Source organism: Erpetoichthys calabaricus, chromosome 10, assembly GCF_900747795.2.
Source record: "Erpetoichthys calabaricus chromosome 10, fErpCal1.3, whole genome shotgun sequence".
Classification (NCBI taxonomy): domain Eukaryota; kingdom Metazoa; phylum Chordata; class Cladistia; order Polypteriformes; family Polypteridae; genus Erpetoichthys; species Erpetoichthys calabaricus.
Genome location: NC_041403.2, coordinates 112,270,378 through 112,286,443, shown reverse-complemented (window position 1 = coordinate 112,286,443; position 16,066 = coordinate 112,270,378). Strand labels below are relative to the sequence as shown.

Sequence of the window (16,066 nt, the reverse complement as noted above, 5' to 3'; positions counted from 1 at the left end):
CAACGATCTTAGATTTTCAATTGTAAAAAGAAGACTTTGAAATGACTGCTTTGTAAACAATAGGCTTGTTAGCTTAAAAGTAAAATGTGTCTTTTACATATAAACCTGTTAAGCATGCCAGCCTTGTGTCTTCTTGATAGACATCTTATGAACATTTGATACATTTGCAGCTTTTTAAAAATCTGTACTGTGTTTATTCTTTGTTAGTGTTGTACAGCAGGCATGTCAAACTCACTACCATTGGTGGGCCGCTTCGACTGCCATACGTGCGTCAGCGGGCCGCACTGTAACAAATACTATTATACTACTAGGCTCACCTTTAAAGGCGACCGTCTTTTATCCTCAATTTGTGTGCGCTCCATGTGTACATCAGGCATGTAAGTGTAGGGAATGAGAACAAAGTGCCCATTCATAACATCTCCCGAAAACCTAAGTTTTTTTATCCCCTCGAGTGCCTGTCCAAACTTGGAGTGTAGGACTCCATAATAATATACTTGAAATTCATAGGGGAACAACTCTCCCGCTGCCATTAGCTCAGAAATGGTACCATAAGTTTGAGACTTTGACATTTCAGTGAGATACGGAAGCTCATTTGTATAAGAGATTCCTGATGGCAGCATTGTAAATGGCTGAAACCTTGACCAATTACTTAAAACATGTCGTACAATGTCAGCCCGAATCTGTACCGCTAAAGACGAGTTTCATGCACTAAATAAGCTATAGATGAGAATAAGCAAGCACCATCTCCCCTGATATTTACTACGCGGTGAGGCATTTGTACTCCATCAACATTAATTATTTCCAGAGACATAATTTTGTCTATTTTTCCAGCGTATCACGCACAAAAGCAAGGGAATGATGGGAGCACCAGAACTCTGCTCACATCGCGTCACTTTGTACCGCAAGCCGCAAGTAGTAAGTCTGTGATAAGCGGAATACCGCTACGCTTTGCACTCACAGGACGGAAGGACAATCCCGACCGCTTTTATATAGTGTCTTGATGATTATACAAAGTTATGGTAGCTTTCTTTCCAATACTGAAAACTTTAAAAAATGTAACACTTAAAGTTTAAAGTTTAAAGAAAAGCAATTTATTTCCATACAGTCTCCATACAACAGTGTAGAATTAGAGTCTTAGCCTCTTAGCTAGGTCCTTATTATATTATATTCATTATATTATATTCATTGCTTATATAGGAGCCTTACAGTGTGAGATTTATTTCTTTTGTCCCGACACTTGGCATCTCTTGCTAGTAACCAGTTTGTCAATATCAGGCTTGAAATCTTGTGCAGCTGCAACTTTTATGAGGGATGAAAGGTGCTCGATGGTAAGTCTTGAGCGATATGGGGTTTTGGTAGCTTTCATTAATGAAAACAATTGCTCACAAAGGTAAGTGCTTCCGAACATTGACAGTACTCTCGATGCCAACTTACAGATCTGCACATATGAGGGTGGCAGGTAAGCAAACAAGCCTGGCACACCAACTTTGTTGTATTTTGCCTTCAGAATAGAATCTGCACTTCAATCAATTCCATTTGGTTATTCTCAACGTTGTAAGAGAATAGCACAATGCCCTGTTTGTGTGAACTGAAATCACGAAAATGCTCACTGAATTCATTGCTCAATAATTCAAGTTGGAAAACAAATCCTCCAAAATTCAAATTTTACTTTCCTAAGTTTACTTCAAAGTTTACATTGTAAAATAAGCCGATATGCAAAAAGCCACTTGACCTACAATAATTTTACAAACTTAAAATCACAAAAATATGTTAATAAACAACTCACCAACTTCTCGCGTCCACTTCAGATCTTCAGCTGTAGTCTTCACTAACTGTTCGTTACAATACTAGCACAAAATTACATGAAACTAGAGCAAAAAAACATGAAAATATGCAGGCTATTACTACTCGTGATGGTCAGTTCTGCCCAGTGGCCAGTCTCAGCAGCCCAGTCAGTAGTGTAGCCTTAGCAGGGGCGGCTCTAGGCGGCCCTGAGCAGAGAAAGAATCGGTGGCCCCTTTGCCTGGCAATGTCAATAAGGTATCTTATGCATGGCGGATGGCTACATCCGTTGCGGACACTGCATAGCCGCCTCATGCTCATGACATGCTTCTATATACGCGTGTCCGTAACTTGAAAACCAAGTGGCGGCCCATGATATTCTCATTACGGCAGAATGTTATAATACTACATATAGCTTACTGCACCGACTCTAGCGACATTTGTAAATACAGTGTACTAATTAACAAGAAACACAATGTTTTTCGGCCACATTGCCGTCAGCTGTGTCGTTATTTTCTCTTTCTGTTTTATCTATAATAATAAAAGGCAAAGCCCTCACTGACTGACTCACTCATTGACTGACTGACTCACTCATCACTAATTGTCCAACTTCCCGTGTAGGTGGAAGGCTGAAATTTGGCAGGCTCATTCCTTACAGCTTACTTACAAAAATTAGGCAGGTTTCATTTTGAAATTCAAAGCGTAACGGTCATAACTGGAACCTCTTTTTTGGCCATATACAGTAATGGACTGCAACTCACTGGCCGTGGGAGGCAGGGTTGCGGGGGTTGCGTATCGCGTCATCACGCCTCCCACGTAATCACGTGAACTGACTGTGAAGGAGAAAGGACGGCCTTATATGGCGTTCGTTTATAAAACAGCGGACAGGCGACGTCAGCGCAAGAGGCGAAGCCACTGTTTAAAAAGGTTTACTTTTCTTCTTAATAAAAATTTTAAAGCAGTACTTCGCCACTGCGAAGCGCGGGTATTTTGATATATATCAAAATATATCACGTCATCACGCCTCCCACGTAAGCACGTGAACTGACCCGCTGCCGTTTGCAATGCCATATTCGCGAGATACAAGTTTAATGAGAAGACACGAGGTATAAACGACAGTTTGGATCACATTGTAACAGAGTTAATATTGCTGTAGCGAGAAACTTTTAACTGCCGGGTCTTAGCTAACATTAAATAAACCCGTGGACATCGCAACATCACACAAGAGACCGGCTCACGTGAAGTGACTGAACGCAGCAGGAGTGATCACTTCGATGAATCAAACCTGTTCAAAAAACACATTACACAATTGATAAGGTACGAAAACATAATGAAAAAAAGCACGGTATAAACCGTAACTTTAAATTAAGTTTACAGAAACGCTCCCGCTACCGTTTGCAATACCATATTAGCCCCTGCGAAGCGCGGGGATTTTGCTATATATATTAAACTATTTCAACCATTCTATGATCTGCTTCTCGCAACTGAAAGAGGGGCACCATGGCAGAAGTTAGCCGGCTTGCTGACCAACCACAAGCGTTACCTGGTAGGTAACCACCCATACAATCAGACTGTGAATCAGACTAAGAATGCCTGCAATGCAATTACCCCGATCTACATGCTGTCAAATGAACGAACCACACGCCGTGGCACAACATTAGGGGCTTCGCCTCTAGTGCTGATGTCCGAGGTTCAAATCCCGTAAGGAAGTGCGGTGAGTGTGTACGCCTGATGAGCCCACAATTACGGCGAAACATGTGTTGCGTACTATGCATCTTCAAAGCACGGTGTAAACCGTAAGCTTAAATTGAGTTTATAGAAACGCTCCAGCTGCCGGTTGCAATACCATATTCGCGAGATACAAGTTTAATAAGAAGACACGAGGTATAAACGAGACTTTGTAACAGAGTTCAAATTGCTGGAGCGAAAAACTTTTAACTGCCGGGTCATGTCGCGTGTTCTCGGGTAGGTAACACCAAAAAATGTATACATTTATGCATGTAATGGGCAAACAAAAAACGTACTATACCCGAAAGCACTGCAGTAGTACTCAATGTATCTTTACTTCTTAAATGTTAACGTTTTACTGTTTAACAATTTGTACGCTTCTTATATGTTGTTCAAATTCTTTTATCAAAATACCAGTAACAGCGCACTGCACAATAACGTGGAGTGAATACACATGAGCATTCATGTTATTTATCCTCTTTCTCTGTACGTTTACCATTCGTTTGCTCAGAGGTTGATGCGCTTGCTGCTTAATGAGCAGCTCTTCACCCTAGCGTCCCGCTGCTTCTCTTCTTTCGTCGGCATCTTTTCCCATTAAAACTGATTAAGTTAGTTTTTGTGTTGCGATAACTTAGTATGGTGCGCACAGCTGTGAGTTGATTCTACAATAAAATAAAATAAAGATAAAAAGAGTAATAAAATCATCACCCTGAAAGCGAATAGTACACGTGACGTAGTATATGTGTACCAAATTTCAAGTCAATAGATGAAACGGTTTGTGAGCTACAGGTGATTTAAAATCCTGGACAGACAAACGAATAGCCACGGTAGCGTATTATAGAAGAAAATTTTACTGTTTAATTTATATTTATATGCAATGTGCTTCTTATATATTACTTCATATTCTCATATGATAATGATGTTAATGTTGTTTATATTGATTTCTATGTTATTGTAAGTGCTCTTTATTTGTGGAAAAATAAATTTGGCAATTAACAAACTTATTTTATACATACTACATTTTATTTTTTTCTCTTGCACTCAGTGAGCGAAGCCACTGGGTAATCAGCTATATATATATATATATATATATATATATATATATATATATATATATATATATATATATATATATATATGTAGATATGTATATATATGTGTATATATATGTAGATATGTGTATATATATATATATATATATATATATATATATATGTGTGTATATATATATGTAGATAGATAGATACTTTATTAATCCCAATGGGAAATTCACAAAGGCGAGTCTTGGCATGTAAAACTCCATGCCCACGTTGTAAAAGTAAGCGTGTCCAGGGAACGAATCCACATAAAATAAATTAATACGATAAAGTAATAAAGTAATAGGAGTGATCAATAAATAAAAATAGAAACAGAAAAATAAAAGTAAAAAATAAAAGTACAAAAGTACACATACAGTCATACACGGAGCTGCTGAAAAGGCTGCCACTCTCGGCTGCGCCGGGTGTTAATTATGTAGATATGTGTATATATAAATATATATATATATATATATATATATATATATATATATATATATATATATATGTGTGTATATATATGTACATATGTAGATATGTATATATGTAGGTATTTAAATATATATGTATATATGTGTCTGTGTATATATATGTGTGTGTGTATGTATGTATGTATGTATGTATATATGAATATGTATGTGTGTATATGTATGTGTATATATATGTTTATGTGTGTATATATATATATATATATATATATATATATATATATGTATATATATGTGGATGTCTATATGTGTATATATATATGTAGATATGTATATATATGTTTGTGTGTGTGTGTGTGTATATATATATATATATGACAGCAACACTCATAACAATGACAACACAATTACATTGACAATGATGTTACGTTATTTTTAAAGTGTTTCCTTTTCTTTTTCATAACCTCTTTAACACACTACTTCTCCGCTGCGAAGCGCGGGTATTTTGCTAGTATTCAATATATATTGGTGTGGCGGCCCCTGGGATTTGGCGGCACTGTGCAGGTGCACAGTTTGCACCGCCCCTGCTGCCCGCTGCTGCAGCCTAGCACTTCAGTAGTGACGCGGCGGCTCATTAACTTTGGTCAAGGCTCGTGGCTATACTAGCAGATGACGTTTCCGGTACCGTAATGCCATGGGAAAACGCGCTTTTGTCAGAAGGCAGAAGTAAGAAAAGTCAATAAGTAACACCGAAGATGCAGAATGATTCAATCAGAAACAATAGTAATCATTTTCTACAAGTTCAGTGCTAACTAGGATCTGTCATGCAGGCCACACAGATTTCTGTTGCGGGCCGCATGCGGCCCGGGGGCTGCGTGTTTGACATGCCTGTTGTACAGTATAAGTTCTGGTAAGAAAGAAGTACTACATAATTAAAATGGCAATCCATATTTATAATTAAAATTCAAGAATAAGGAATGTCTAACTGGTACACTGAAGGAAAAAAAAAGAATGCCTGTGTACATAGTAAATGTATATTTTAACACCAAAAAAAGCTGTAGTGCAATAAATGATTAAAAATGATTAAAACATTTTAATATTGCCAATATCAATTAATTTGGTTGAGCATACATATATGTTTATTTAGAGAAATGGCGAGAACTACTTTTTTTTTTTAATTACGCTTTGTTTCAAATAGGTACATTACAGGTACACATAGGTACATATTTTAAGGAAATTTTATTTATTTTAGTGTTTGTATGGTTACTGAACAATGAGCCTATAGAATTTCATTTTTTCAATAAAAAAATTAACAGTTAACACCTGTGGTCTATAGTTTAATTATGAAAATACCAACGTTAACACTTTAATATAGGACATACGGCTTCTATGCACCAGGTTATGCAGAAGCTTAGTGTAAAAAGTTTTTTAAAGCGATCAAGTAAAATAAACTGGTATTGGATGAACCAGTAACATAAAATCAGTGATCGGTATTGGGGGAAAAAAAAAACCCAAATGGTGCATCCTTAACTGAAAGCTGTACTTTTACTTCAGAATTCATAATGCTATGTCATGTGTATGTTTAACACTAAGCAATGGGGCAACTGATGCAAACAAAATTAAAGTAATTTAATAATCAATAACTTTACTGAATGCCATCAAAACAGTTTTACAAATTAAACTTGTGTTTCTCCATTTGTTCTTGGTAACCCCTACATGTGCTCAAATAAAGACTGTAAAGCCCTGCAGAGGGTGCTAAGGCACCACTTAATATGTAACTCTGTGCCTTAAAAACAGCATAATTAAAGACATTAGCTATCCTGCACAGTCAATTTTTCACTCCTTTCTTCTGACAAAATGGTGCAGAACCATTAGCAATCCCACCAGTAGATTCAGGGACACTTTCTATCCACATTTCACAAGGTTACTGAATAGCTGATCATAACAAATACTGTAATGTACGTATTGATTCCATAGCCTGAATCGACCAGCTGCTTTAAAAACCACAGCCTGACTTGAACCTGCAAATGTTTAGTTTATTCAACGGGTATTAGAACAGTCATTTGTAATTCCATTAATAATTTACTATAGTATAAAATTAGCATTATTATACCACTCAGCTGGGGACATTGTGAAAGTGGCAATGACTCCAAACCAGCCTCCTCATAGGAGGACATGGGTTATAAAAATAAAGTAACAATCTGAGTGTGTATTAGGATGGAAATGGAGACAGTTTATAGTTACAAATAACACAATGTTAACAGCAATGCTTGTGAGGCTAAAGATACTTATTTAGCTGTGCATTAATTTAGCATCTGTCGTAATAATTTTTTTGCGACACATGATTTTTTCAATCAATAATTATGCCCCAGTGTACTCACACACTCACTTTAACCTGAAGTGGATTATAAATGATCTATCTATCTATAATAATAATAATACATTTTATTTAATAGGCGCCTTTCTTATCACTCAAGGTCACCATACAATAAAGTTAAACAATAATTAATAAAATAAAAACAAGAAAATGATAAATCACAAGGCAATAATTAGTAAACAAACAAATATGACAGGCAGTAAGATCTATCTATCTATCTATCTATCTATCTATCTATCTATCTATCTATCTATCTATCTATCTATCTATCTATCTATCAATCAATCTCCCTGTGGCTAACTTTGTCTTTACAACATCAAGTAAAATGTTTCAATAATAATGATTATGAACGTGCCTACACAAATATGAATGGTTTTCCAACTAGAGAACAAAGAAAATGGTATTTGTTTCCCTGTCCGAACCAAAGGCGATATTCCAGTAGTAAGAAAATACATAAATGGTTGAAAATAACAGTTTCCAATAGCAGTGCAATAATTAATGAATTTAAAGCAATTAGAGATGTTAAAAATAAGCTTGGAAGAAGATGTGTGTACAGTGCATCCGGAAAGTATTCACAGCGCATCACTTTTTCCATTCATTATGGGGTGTTGTGTGTAGAATTCTGAGGAAAAAAATTAATTTAATCCATTTTGGAATAAGGCTGTAACATAACAAAATGTGAAAAAGAAGTGATGCGCTGTGGATACTTTCTGGATGCACTGTATATCTTGACCTCACACAGAGTAGGGGGAATGGCTCAAATGACCAAAGAATCTCTAAGAATCAAGTTGGGGAATTGAAGATGTTAGCTGGGCTGGGTTTTGGGGAGTCTTTAAAACTAAGATCAGGCAACACTACATATACTGTAACCACAAGTTGATTAAGAGGTCTGCCTGAAAAAAAGTCTCTGCGGGCATCAAACAAACTTCAGCATCTACAGTTTACCCACTTTTCCTGGAACTTGAAACTGAATAGAATTCTACAGTCCAGAGAGACAAAAATATAGCTATTTTAGCAACAAACAGCAGAGTTGGGTTTGGTGTAAAGGAATGAGAAAAGTATGTCATCCACACTGCGAAATATAATGGTGGATCTTTGATGTTGCAGGGTTCTTTTTCTGCCAAAGGCCCTGGACAACATTTTGAGATACATGGTAACATGGACTTCATCAAGTATCTGCAGATATTAAATCAAAACCTGACTGCCACTGTCAGGAAGCTTAAACTGGGCAGTCTTAAACCTTCAAAAGTGGAACTCAAATAATGGTTTTACCATAGCTACTGCAGTGACCTGACCAATAAACCCCTATTGAAAACTTGGTGAATAAGCTGAAGAGGACAGTCCAAAACCTGAAGGATCTAGACAGGTTCTGTATAATCCTAGATCTTACGATACCCTGTTCTCCAACCTCATTAAACATTAGCAGCTCTAAGTTATATCCTATAATTTGACAAAGGAGAACTGCACAAAGTAATATTGGGGTGCCAATAATTGTACCAATAGTTTGAATGAACAATCAAGAGGACAGAGAAAGATATTATTTTTACTAAGGATGGAAATATTAGTGGAAGGCACTGTAGCTATGGTTTTCTGTATGAAGTAAAATTCCCTAACGTTTGTGGGAAATTTACCCATAACAAGGTTCCAACTGTTTCCATGTTCTTGTTGAACTCATTTTAAAATAACAGTCTCAATCCACTGTACTAATTCCTTTCATAATTTTGAACACTTCAATCATGTAAAATTGTAAAAATTAACTTTATACTCTAAACCACTATGAATGCTTACAAAACTCCCACTTGTTTCTCCACCTTTACAAGAGTCTTTAGAGAAGTTAGTATGGTAGATACTCACGTATTAGTCGATCTCGCAGATAAGTCGAGTGTATTTTTAAGCCGAAAATTACGAAATTTGCTATGACCCGCGTATAAGTCGAGGGTAAAACTTGACAGCTATCAGAGATAGAGGGCGACAATCAGCTGTTAATGGCGACAAAACTCACTGTCACATCACAGGCATTCCCTCTGTGCTTGGAGAAATGCTAGACTCGTTGACTCAGCAACTACTCCTTGCGTGTGCGTGAGTTACAAAATGTAAACAAATGTAAACAAAGGCAAGATGGCATCGACATGTCACAAGGGAGCGAAGCGAATGCAGAAAAGAAAACACTCGGCAGACGATGTTTTTGCACATCATCGCTGAGTCGGACTCTGATTTTTCAGAATCGGATTTTATTGACAGTGATCAGGAATCGAGCAAGAGAGTGAGAAGCCGGCATCAGCTGATTGGGCACCAGCCGATGCCGCGCCAGCTGAACGCATTCGCACAGCCGATGCACCTACGGCAAGGTTCGCATGGGAGGAATACCCAGACATTGATCCATGGGAGACGAACTGGCTACCAAACTTCACAAGACAGCATGGCTTGCTGTTGGACACGACAGAGCACCTGCTGCTGGACTATTTCAGGCTGCTCTCTCCTGATGCTGCTTTTCAGCTACTGTCAGACAAGACAAACAGGTAGGCAGAGAAATGTTTTGAATCGCAGGCTGCGCTTGCATCGCATTGATAGCGTGCATTGCCTTGGTTCTTTTGATTCCAAATCTGGTTGCATGTGGCAGCTAATGGTATGTTTGTTATCCAAAACCTGCAAAAGCTAATGCTCAAATTCAAGTATTTCACAGTTTATAAAGAATTATTTAATGAAATTAGAAAAAACTAGCTAATTAGCAATAGTATTGCTGGCTTATAATTATTTCAAAGACCATGGGAAACGGCAGATGACCAGTGACTTAACACCGTGAAGCATTAAGTGTACAATGTCATTACCCAAATTCTATGGACAATTGTGTTGCCCCGTGGATAAGTCGACCCTGTTTTTTTGAATGAATTTTAAGGCATAAATTTTTCGACTTATACGTGAGTATAAACGGCAATTAACATGAGTCCAAAGTATATGGTCTCAGGTCAAACAACACAACTATAAAGTCTACCATTGACCTTCAGCCCAAAGTGCACTGGTACCAGGTACACTTATGAGCCTCATAATGTTAGACTGCTGTGGTGTTCACCATATTTAAGAAAAAGGACATGAGTGTGTTCCAACTACACTCCTCAGCCTTCAGGTAAGGCACATGCAAGAGAAGAATCCTTCTGACAGCTGAGTCAAAGATACAGGAGGAACAGTGTGTCAAAATAAATGTAACCAATTGTGTCATAAATGTTGTAAGTCACTTTGGATAAAGGTGTCAACCAAACAAGTAAATATATTAGTAATAATGGAGTAGTTTTTAATAAAAAGCGGTGGAATGGGATTTCTGTTTTTGCAGTGGTATTGAGTATCACAAAATTTCACTAGTACTGGTATCGAATACTAAAATTCTGGTATTGTGACATCCCTAGTTACTGTATATGTCAATTGACTTTATTTAAAAGCTCATGCAAGCTTGGACTACTAGTTTATTGCTTTACTGAAACCCAATGATCATAAAACAAACTGCAAACACAATGTGCCAAAATTTGAAACAATTGGTTTCTGAAATTGTTTAATTTGTATGAATAATTGCTGTAAAAAGTAACCACCATACTTATTTAAAATATCCATTTACCACAAATTTCTCCTTATGTTTTGTGAGCAATTAAACTTTTATTGACTTTAAATTACAATCTATTCATTCGAAATAACAACTGCAGAAAATTAAACAATTTCAATTTAAAAAACAGATTTCGAAGGTAGGTAGCATTTTCACAATCCCATTCTTACATTCATCAACAATTACTTCTTTTATTAGGGCTGCTGATTAATCACCATTAACATGTGCAATGCAACCCCTAAATGTATGAACTGAATCTGGATAATTTGACAGCTTCACACATTGATAGAGAAACAGCGCAAAATTAATCTCAGACTATTATTAGTAGTAGCAGCTCACAGGAGCTTAATTGCTTCCAATGTTCTTTCTTCATAATGACTTTCATAATGATCCTCACACATCAGAAGAACTACCCGAAAAGAAAATATGAAAAGCACAAGCTGTCAGCAGACACTAAAGATTTAGTGGGGGTTGGGTTTAATATACATGAAATAAGTTTCTAACTGGATCAGATGCGCAAAGTTGGCAATGCTTTCAACCACAGATACCAGGCAAGCACTTGCTAAACATGTCTTCTTTGAGCTTTGCCAAACTTTGCTCCTTTCATCCATCCATCCATCCATTATCCACCGCTTATCCGAGATCAGGTCACAAGGGCAGCAGCCTAAGCAGGGAAGCCCAGACCTCCCTCTACCCGGCCACCTTCTCCAACTCCTCTGGGAGGACCCCAAGGCGTTCCAAAGCCAGCTGGGAGATATAATCCCTCCAGCGTGTCCTGGGTCTGCCCTGTGGCCTTCTCCCAGTGGGGCATGCCTAGAACACCCCCCCCCCCCCCAGGGGGGCATCCTAACCAGATGCCGAACCACCTCAACTGACTCCTCTCAATGCGGAGGACCAGCGACGCTACTCCGAGTCTCTCCCGGATAACTGAACTCCTCACCCTATCTCTGAGGGAAAGTCCAGCCACCCTGCGGAGAAAACTCATTTCGGCCACTTGTATCTGCGATCTTGCTCTTTCAGTCACTACCCAAAGCTCGTGGCCATAGGTGAGGGTAGGAACGTAGATCGACTGGTAAATCGACAGCCTTGCCTTTTGGCTCAGCTCTCTCTTCACCACGAAGGACCGTTGCAGAGCCCGTATTACTGCGGATGCCGCACCGATCCGTCTGTCAACCTCCCGCTCTGTTCTTCCCTCACTCGTGAACAAGACTCCGAGATATTTGAACTCCTCCACTTGAGACAGTAATGTGTTCCCAACCCGGAGACAGCATTCCACCCTTTTCCGGCTGAGAACCATGGCCTCGGATTTAGAGGTGCTGACTCTCATCCCACTGCTTCACACTTGGCTGCAAACCACTCCAGTGAGAGCTGCAGGTCACTGTCCGATGAAGCCAACAGAACCACGTCATCCGCAAATAGCAGAGACGAGATTCTGAGGTCACCGAACAAGACCCGCCTGCGCCTAGAAATTCTGTCTATATAACTTATGAACAGAATCGGTGACAAAGGGCAGCCCTGGCGGAGTCCAACCTCAACAGGAAACGAGTCCGACTTATTACCGGCAATGCGGACCAAGCTCCTGCTCCTCCTGTACAGGGACTGAATGGCTCGTAACAACGAGCCTTGTACCCCGTACTCTTGGAGCACCTCGTCCACCCCAGGGGCCCTGCCACCTCTGAGCTTTTGAACTACCTCGGTGACCTAGGCCCCTGTTATGGATGGGCCCCCCCAGAGTCCTCCAGCTCTGCTTCCTCTAAGGAAGACATGCTGGTGGGATTGAGAAGATCCTCGAAGTATTCCTTCCACCAGTCAATAAAGTCTGCAGTTGAAGTCAGCAGGGCCCCATCTCCACTGTACACAGTGTTGGTGGAGCACCGCTTTCCCCTCCTGAGGTGCCTGACGGTTTGCCAGAACCTTCTTGGTGCCAACCGAAAGTCACTTTCCATGGCTTCCCCAAACTCCTCCCATGACCAAGTTTTTGCCTCTGCAACAGTCGATGCTGCCCGCCGGTACCCCTCAGCTGCCTCTGGAGTCCCACTGGTCAACCAGACCCGATAGGACTCTTTCCTCAGCTTTACAGCCTCTCGAACCTTAGGTGTCCACCACCGGGTTCGTGGATTGCCGCCATGAGAGGCACCGACAACCTTGCGGCCACAGCTCCGTTCTGCTGCTTCTAAAATGGAGGCTCGGAACATGGCCCATTCAGACTCAATGTCCTTCGCCTCCCTCGGAATGAGGTTGAAGTTCTGCTGGAGGTGGCAGTTAAAGATCTTTCAGACCATTTCATCTGCCAGACGTTTCCAGCAGACCCTCATTATACGTTCAGGTCTGCCTGGTCTGTCCGGCAGCCTCTCCCACCATCTGATCCAATTTACCATCATGTGGTGATCAGTTGACAGCTCAGCCCCTCTCTTCACCCGAGTGTCCAAGACATAAGGTCGCAGATCCAATGACATGATTACAAAGTCGATCATCGAGCTGCAACCTTGGGCATCCTGGCACCAAGTGCACTTATGGACACCTTTATGCTCAAACATGGTGTTCGTTATGGACAATCCATGGCCAACACAGAAGTCCAACAACTGAACACCACTCGAGTTTAGATCAGGGAGGCCATTCCTCCCAATCACACCTCTCCAGGTTTCACTGTCGTTGCCGACATGAGCGTTTAAGTCTCCCAGTAGGACGATAGAGTCCCCAGGAGCTGCGCCTTGCAGCGCCTCTTCCAGGGACTCCAAGAAGGCTGGGTACTCTGGACTGCTGTTCGGCGCATAAGCGCAAACAACAGTCAGAGTCCTTCCCTAACTCGAAGGTGTAGGGAAACAACCCTCTCATCCAACGGGGAGAACCACAACGTACAGGCCTTGAGCCGGGGGGCCATAAGCAAGCCCACCCCTGTCCAACGCCTCTTACCCACAGCAACTCCAGAGTGGAACAACGTCCAGCCTCTCTCAAGAGGAATGGTTCCAGAGCCCAGACCATGCGTAGAGGTGAGCCCAACTATATCTAGCTGGTACCTCTCAACCTCTCACACCAGTTCAGGTTCCTTCCCCGCCAGAGAGGTAACATTCCATGTCCCAAGAGCCAGTTTCGGCAACCGAGGGTTGGAACGCCAGAGTTCCCACCTTCGGCTACCACCCATATCACATTGCATCCGTCCCCTATGGCCTCTCTTGGAGGTGGGTGGGCCCACAAGAGAGTTTGCTCCTTTCACTTTAATGTAATCGTTTGCTCTGGTCTAGAGACCTGTCAACACATTTCTATATTTTGTATTTGTGTTGACTGCAAATTGTGCTGCAACTGACAAGTACATGCTTCTGATAACAGTAGAAACATGCATGATACAACTCTGTGCAAACTGTTTAAACTATATAAATGTATGTTATATAGTTTATATATGGTATATGAACTTCAATATGTTGTAATACATGGCAAATGTGAGTGAGGTTCATCAAGTGCAAGTCAACAGATTTAAGCAGCCTCAGCTCAACCACTCAAACCAGCTAAACAGCATACCACTGTTTTCCTTAGAGCGGCAAGTCCAATGACACATAAACTTCTGGACTTGTCCAGGCTGTAGTGTGTACATGCTGCTGTTTCTTACCTGGTTTAGCATGGAAATTCTTAGCAAAGTTCTTTGTTGTTTTTTGCAATTTAGAGATCTCTACAGCTATTTTGGTCTTGGGTATTCATTCACCAGGGCTTTCTACAACTGTGGAGACAAACTGTTGTCTTTATGTAGAAGACTACCATGTGTAGTTTATATAGTACTATACTAAACAGTATATAGCCCCACAAGGGTCAGTGCACGGGCTAATATTATTTTTATATACAGCAATGATTTAGATAGAAATAAAAACAACAAACTGGTTAAGTCTGCTGGTAATACCAAGATAATAGAATTGGCAGATAATCTAGAATCAGTTACCAAGTAGTGTGATACAGAGTAGGATTTTAGGGACCTTCAAAAAAAAAAAAAAAACTTGACTTGATGCTATTATGGAGGAATCAAGTGGATAGGACAGGCAAGCTTTGTTGGGTTGAATGGCTTGTTTTCATATAAATCTTTCTAATACTCTTGCCTTCTTACATTGATGGCTAATGCATAAGTTGGTGGGTAGGAGTACAGGAGTTTTACTTTGTGTGACATACTACCAAAAATTTGAGGACATGTTACAATTGCATTCAGCATAAAACTTTATCCATGCATAGTGGATCTCTTTACCTTGCGGCGTGGCTATTATAAAAGTTAAGGTAAACAGAAAAGCAACTATGAAACTGGTTTTGGCTTAATTTATTGTTATTACTTTTTTTTTTTTTTTTTAACTTTACTTGGGCCTTGGATGCAAGGGCTTTACAAACACATACAATAGAAAAAAAGCTGCTAATAAAGAACAGTAAAGTAAATAGAAGCTACCAAGAGACTCATGTCACAATGATGTTTGTGGCATGAGAATAAGTTAGTAACTTGTGTCAGTCTGTGGTCAAGAATAATTTCACAATCACCAAGTTGGAATAGTTTTTATCAATTTCAAGTTTCTTATTATTAAGCCTTTATATTTTTTCTCTTTTAATTAGAAAACATGAAGAAATACTATTTTGCTCCCTTTGACTTCAAAATATTTCCCTAAAAAGAGAAGAATCAATCTGTACCTTTAATAAGGGACGAGACAAGTTCATATCCTGGAAAGTCAAATTGTCATCATAGTGAGATGCATCTTCATAAAATGTTTGTGGTTCCTGGAGAAAAATAAAAATACAATGAACAGAAATTCAGACATATATTCACCAGTGTTACTGTGTTACAGCATTACTTTAATGATTAATTAATTAATATTAATTAACAATTAATTAGTTAATTACAGTATTAACAGTGTTACATTACTATATCCATTTATATGTCACTATTATATACTTTGATGAGAAAAATATTTTAACAATTTAAGGATGCTTTCTTTAATTACCTTTCAAAGTCTACCACACAAAAAAAAATTAGTCAGACTACTGAATAGTAAACATATGTAACACTATATTCTAGAACAAAGCAAAATGCTGAAAAGCTGAAAGATACATGTCACCAAGA

General features: G+C 39.4%; 2 protein-coding genes across 2 annotated transcripts in view; one reads left to right on the top strand and one right to left on the bottom strand.

Moving 5' to 3' along the window:
* Positions 1-16,066, top strand: part of stau1 (staufen double-stranded RNA binding protein 1) — an 814,059-nt gene that overhangs the window by 202,376 nt on the left and 595,617 nt on the right. The gene's annotated exons all lie outside the window — the stretch shown is intronic.
* ddx27 (DEAD (Asp-Glu-Ala-Asp) box polypeptide 27) overlaps positions 1-16,066 on the bottom strand; it is a 91,052-nt gene that overhangs the window by 44,543 nt on the left and 30,443 nt on the right. Inside the window, exon 6 of the mRNA XM_028811731.2 lies at positions 15,637-15,723. Coding sequence (XP_028667564.1) covers positions 15,637-15,723 — 87 coding nt within the window. The remainder of the gene's footprint in view (positions 1-15,636; positions 15,724-16,066) is intronic.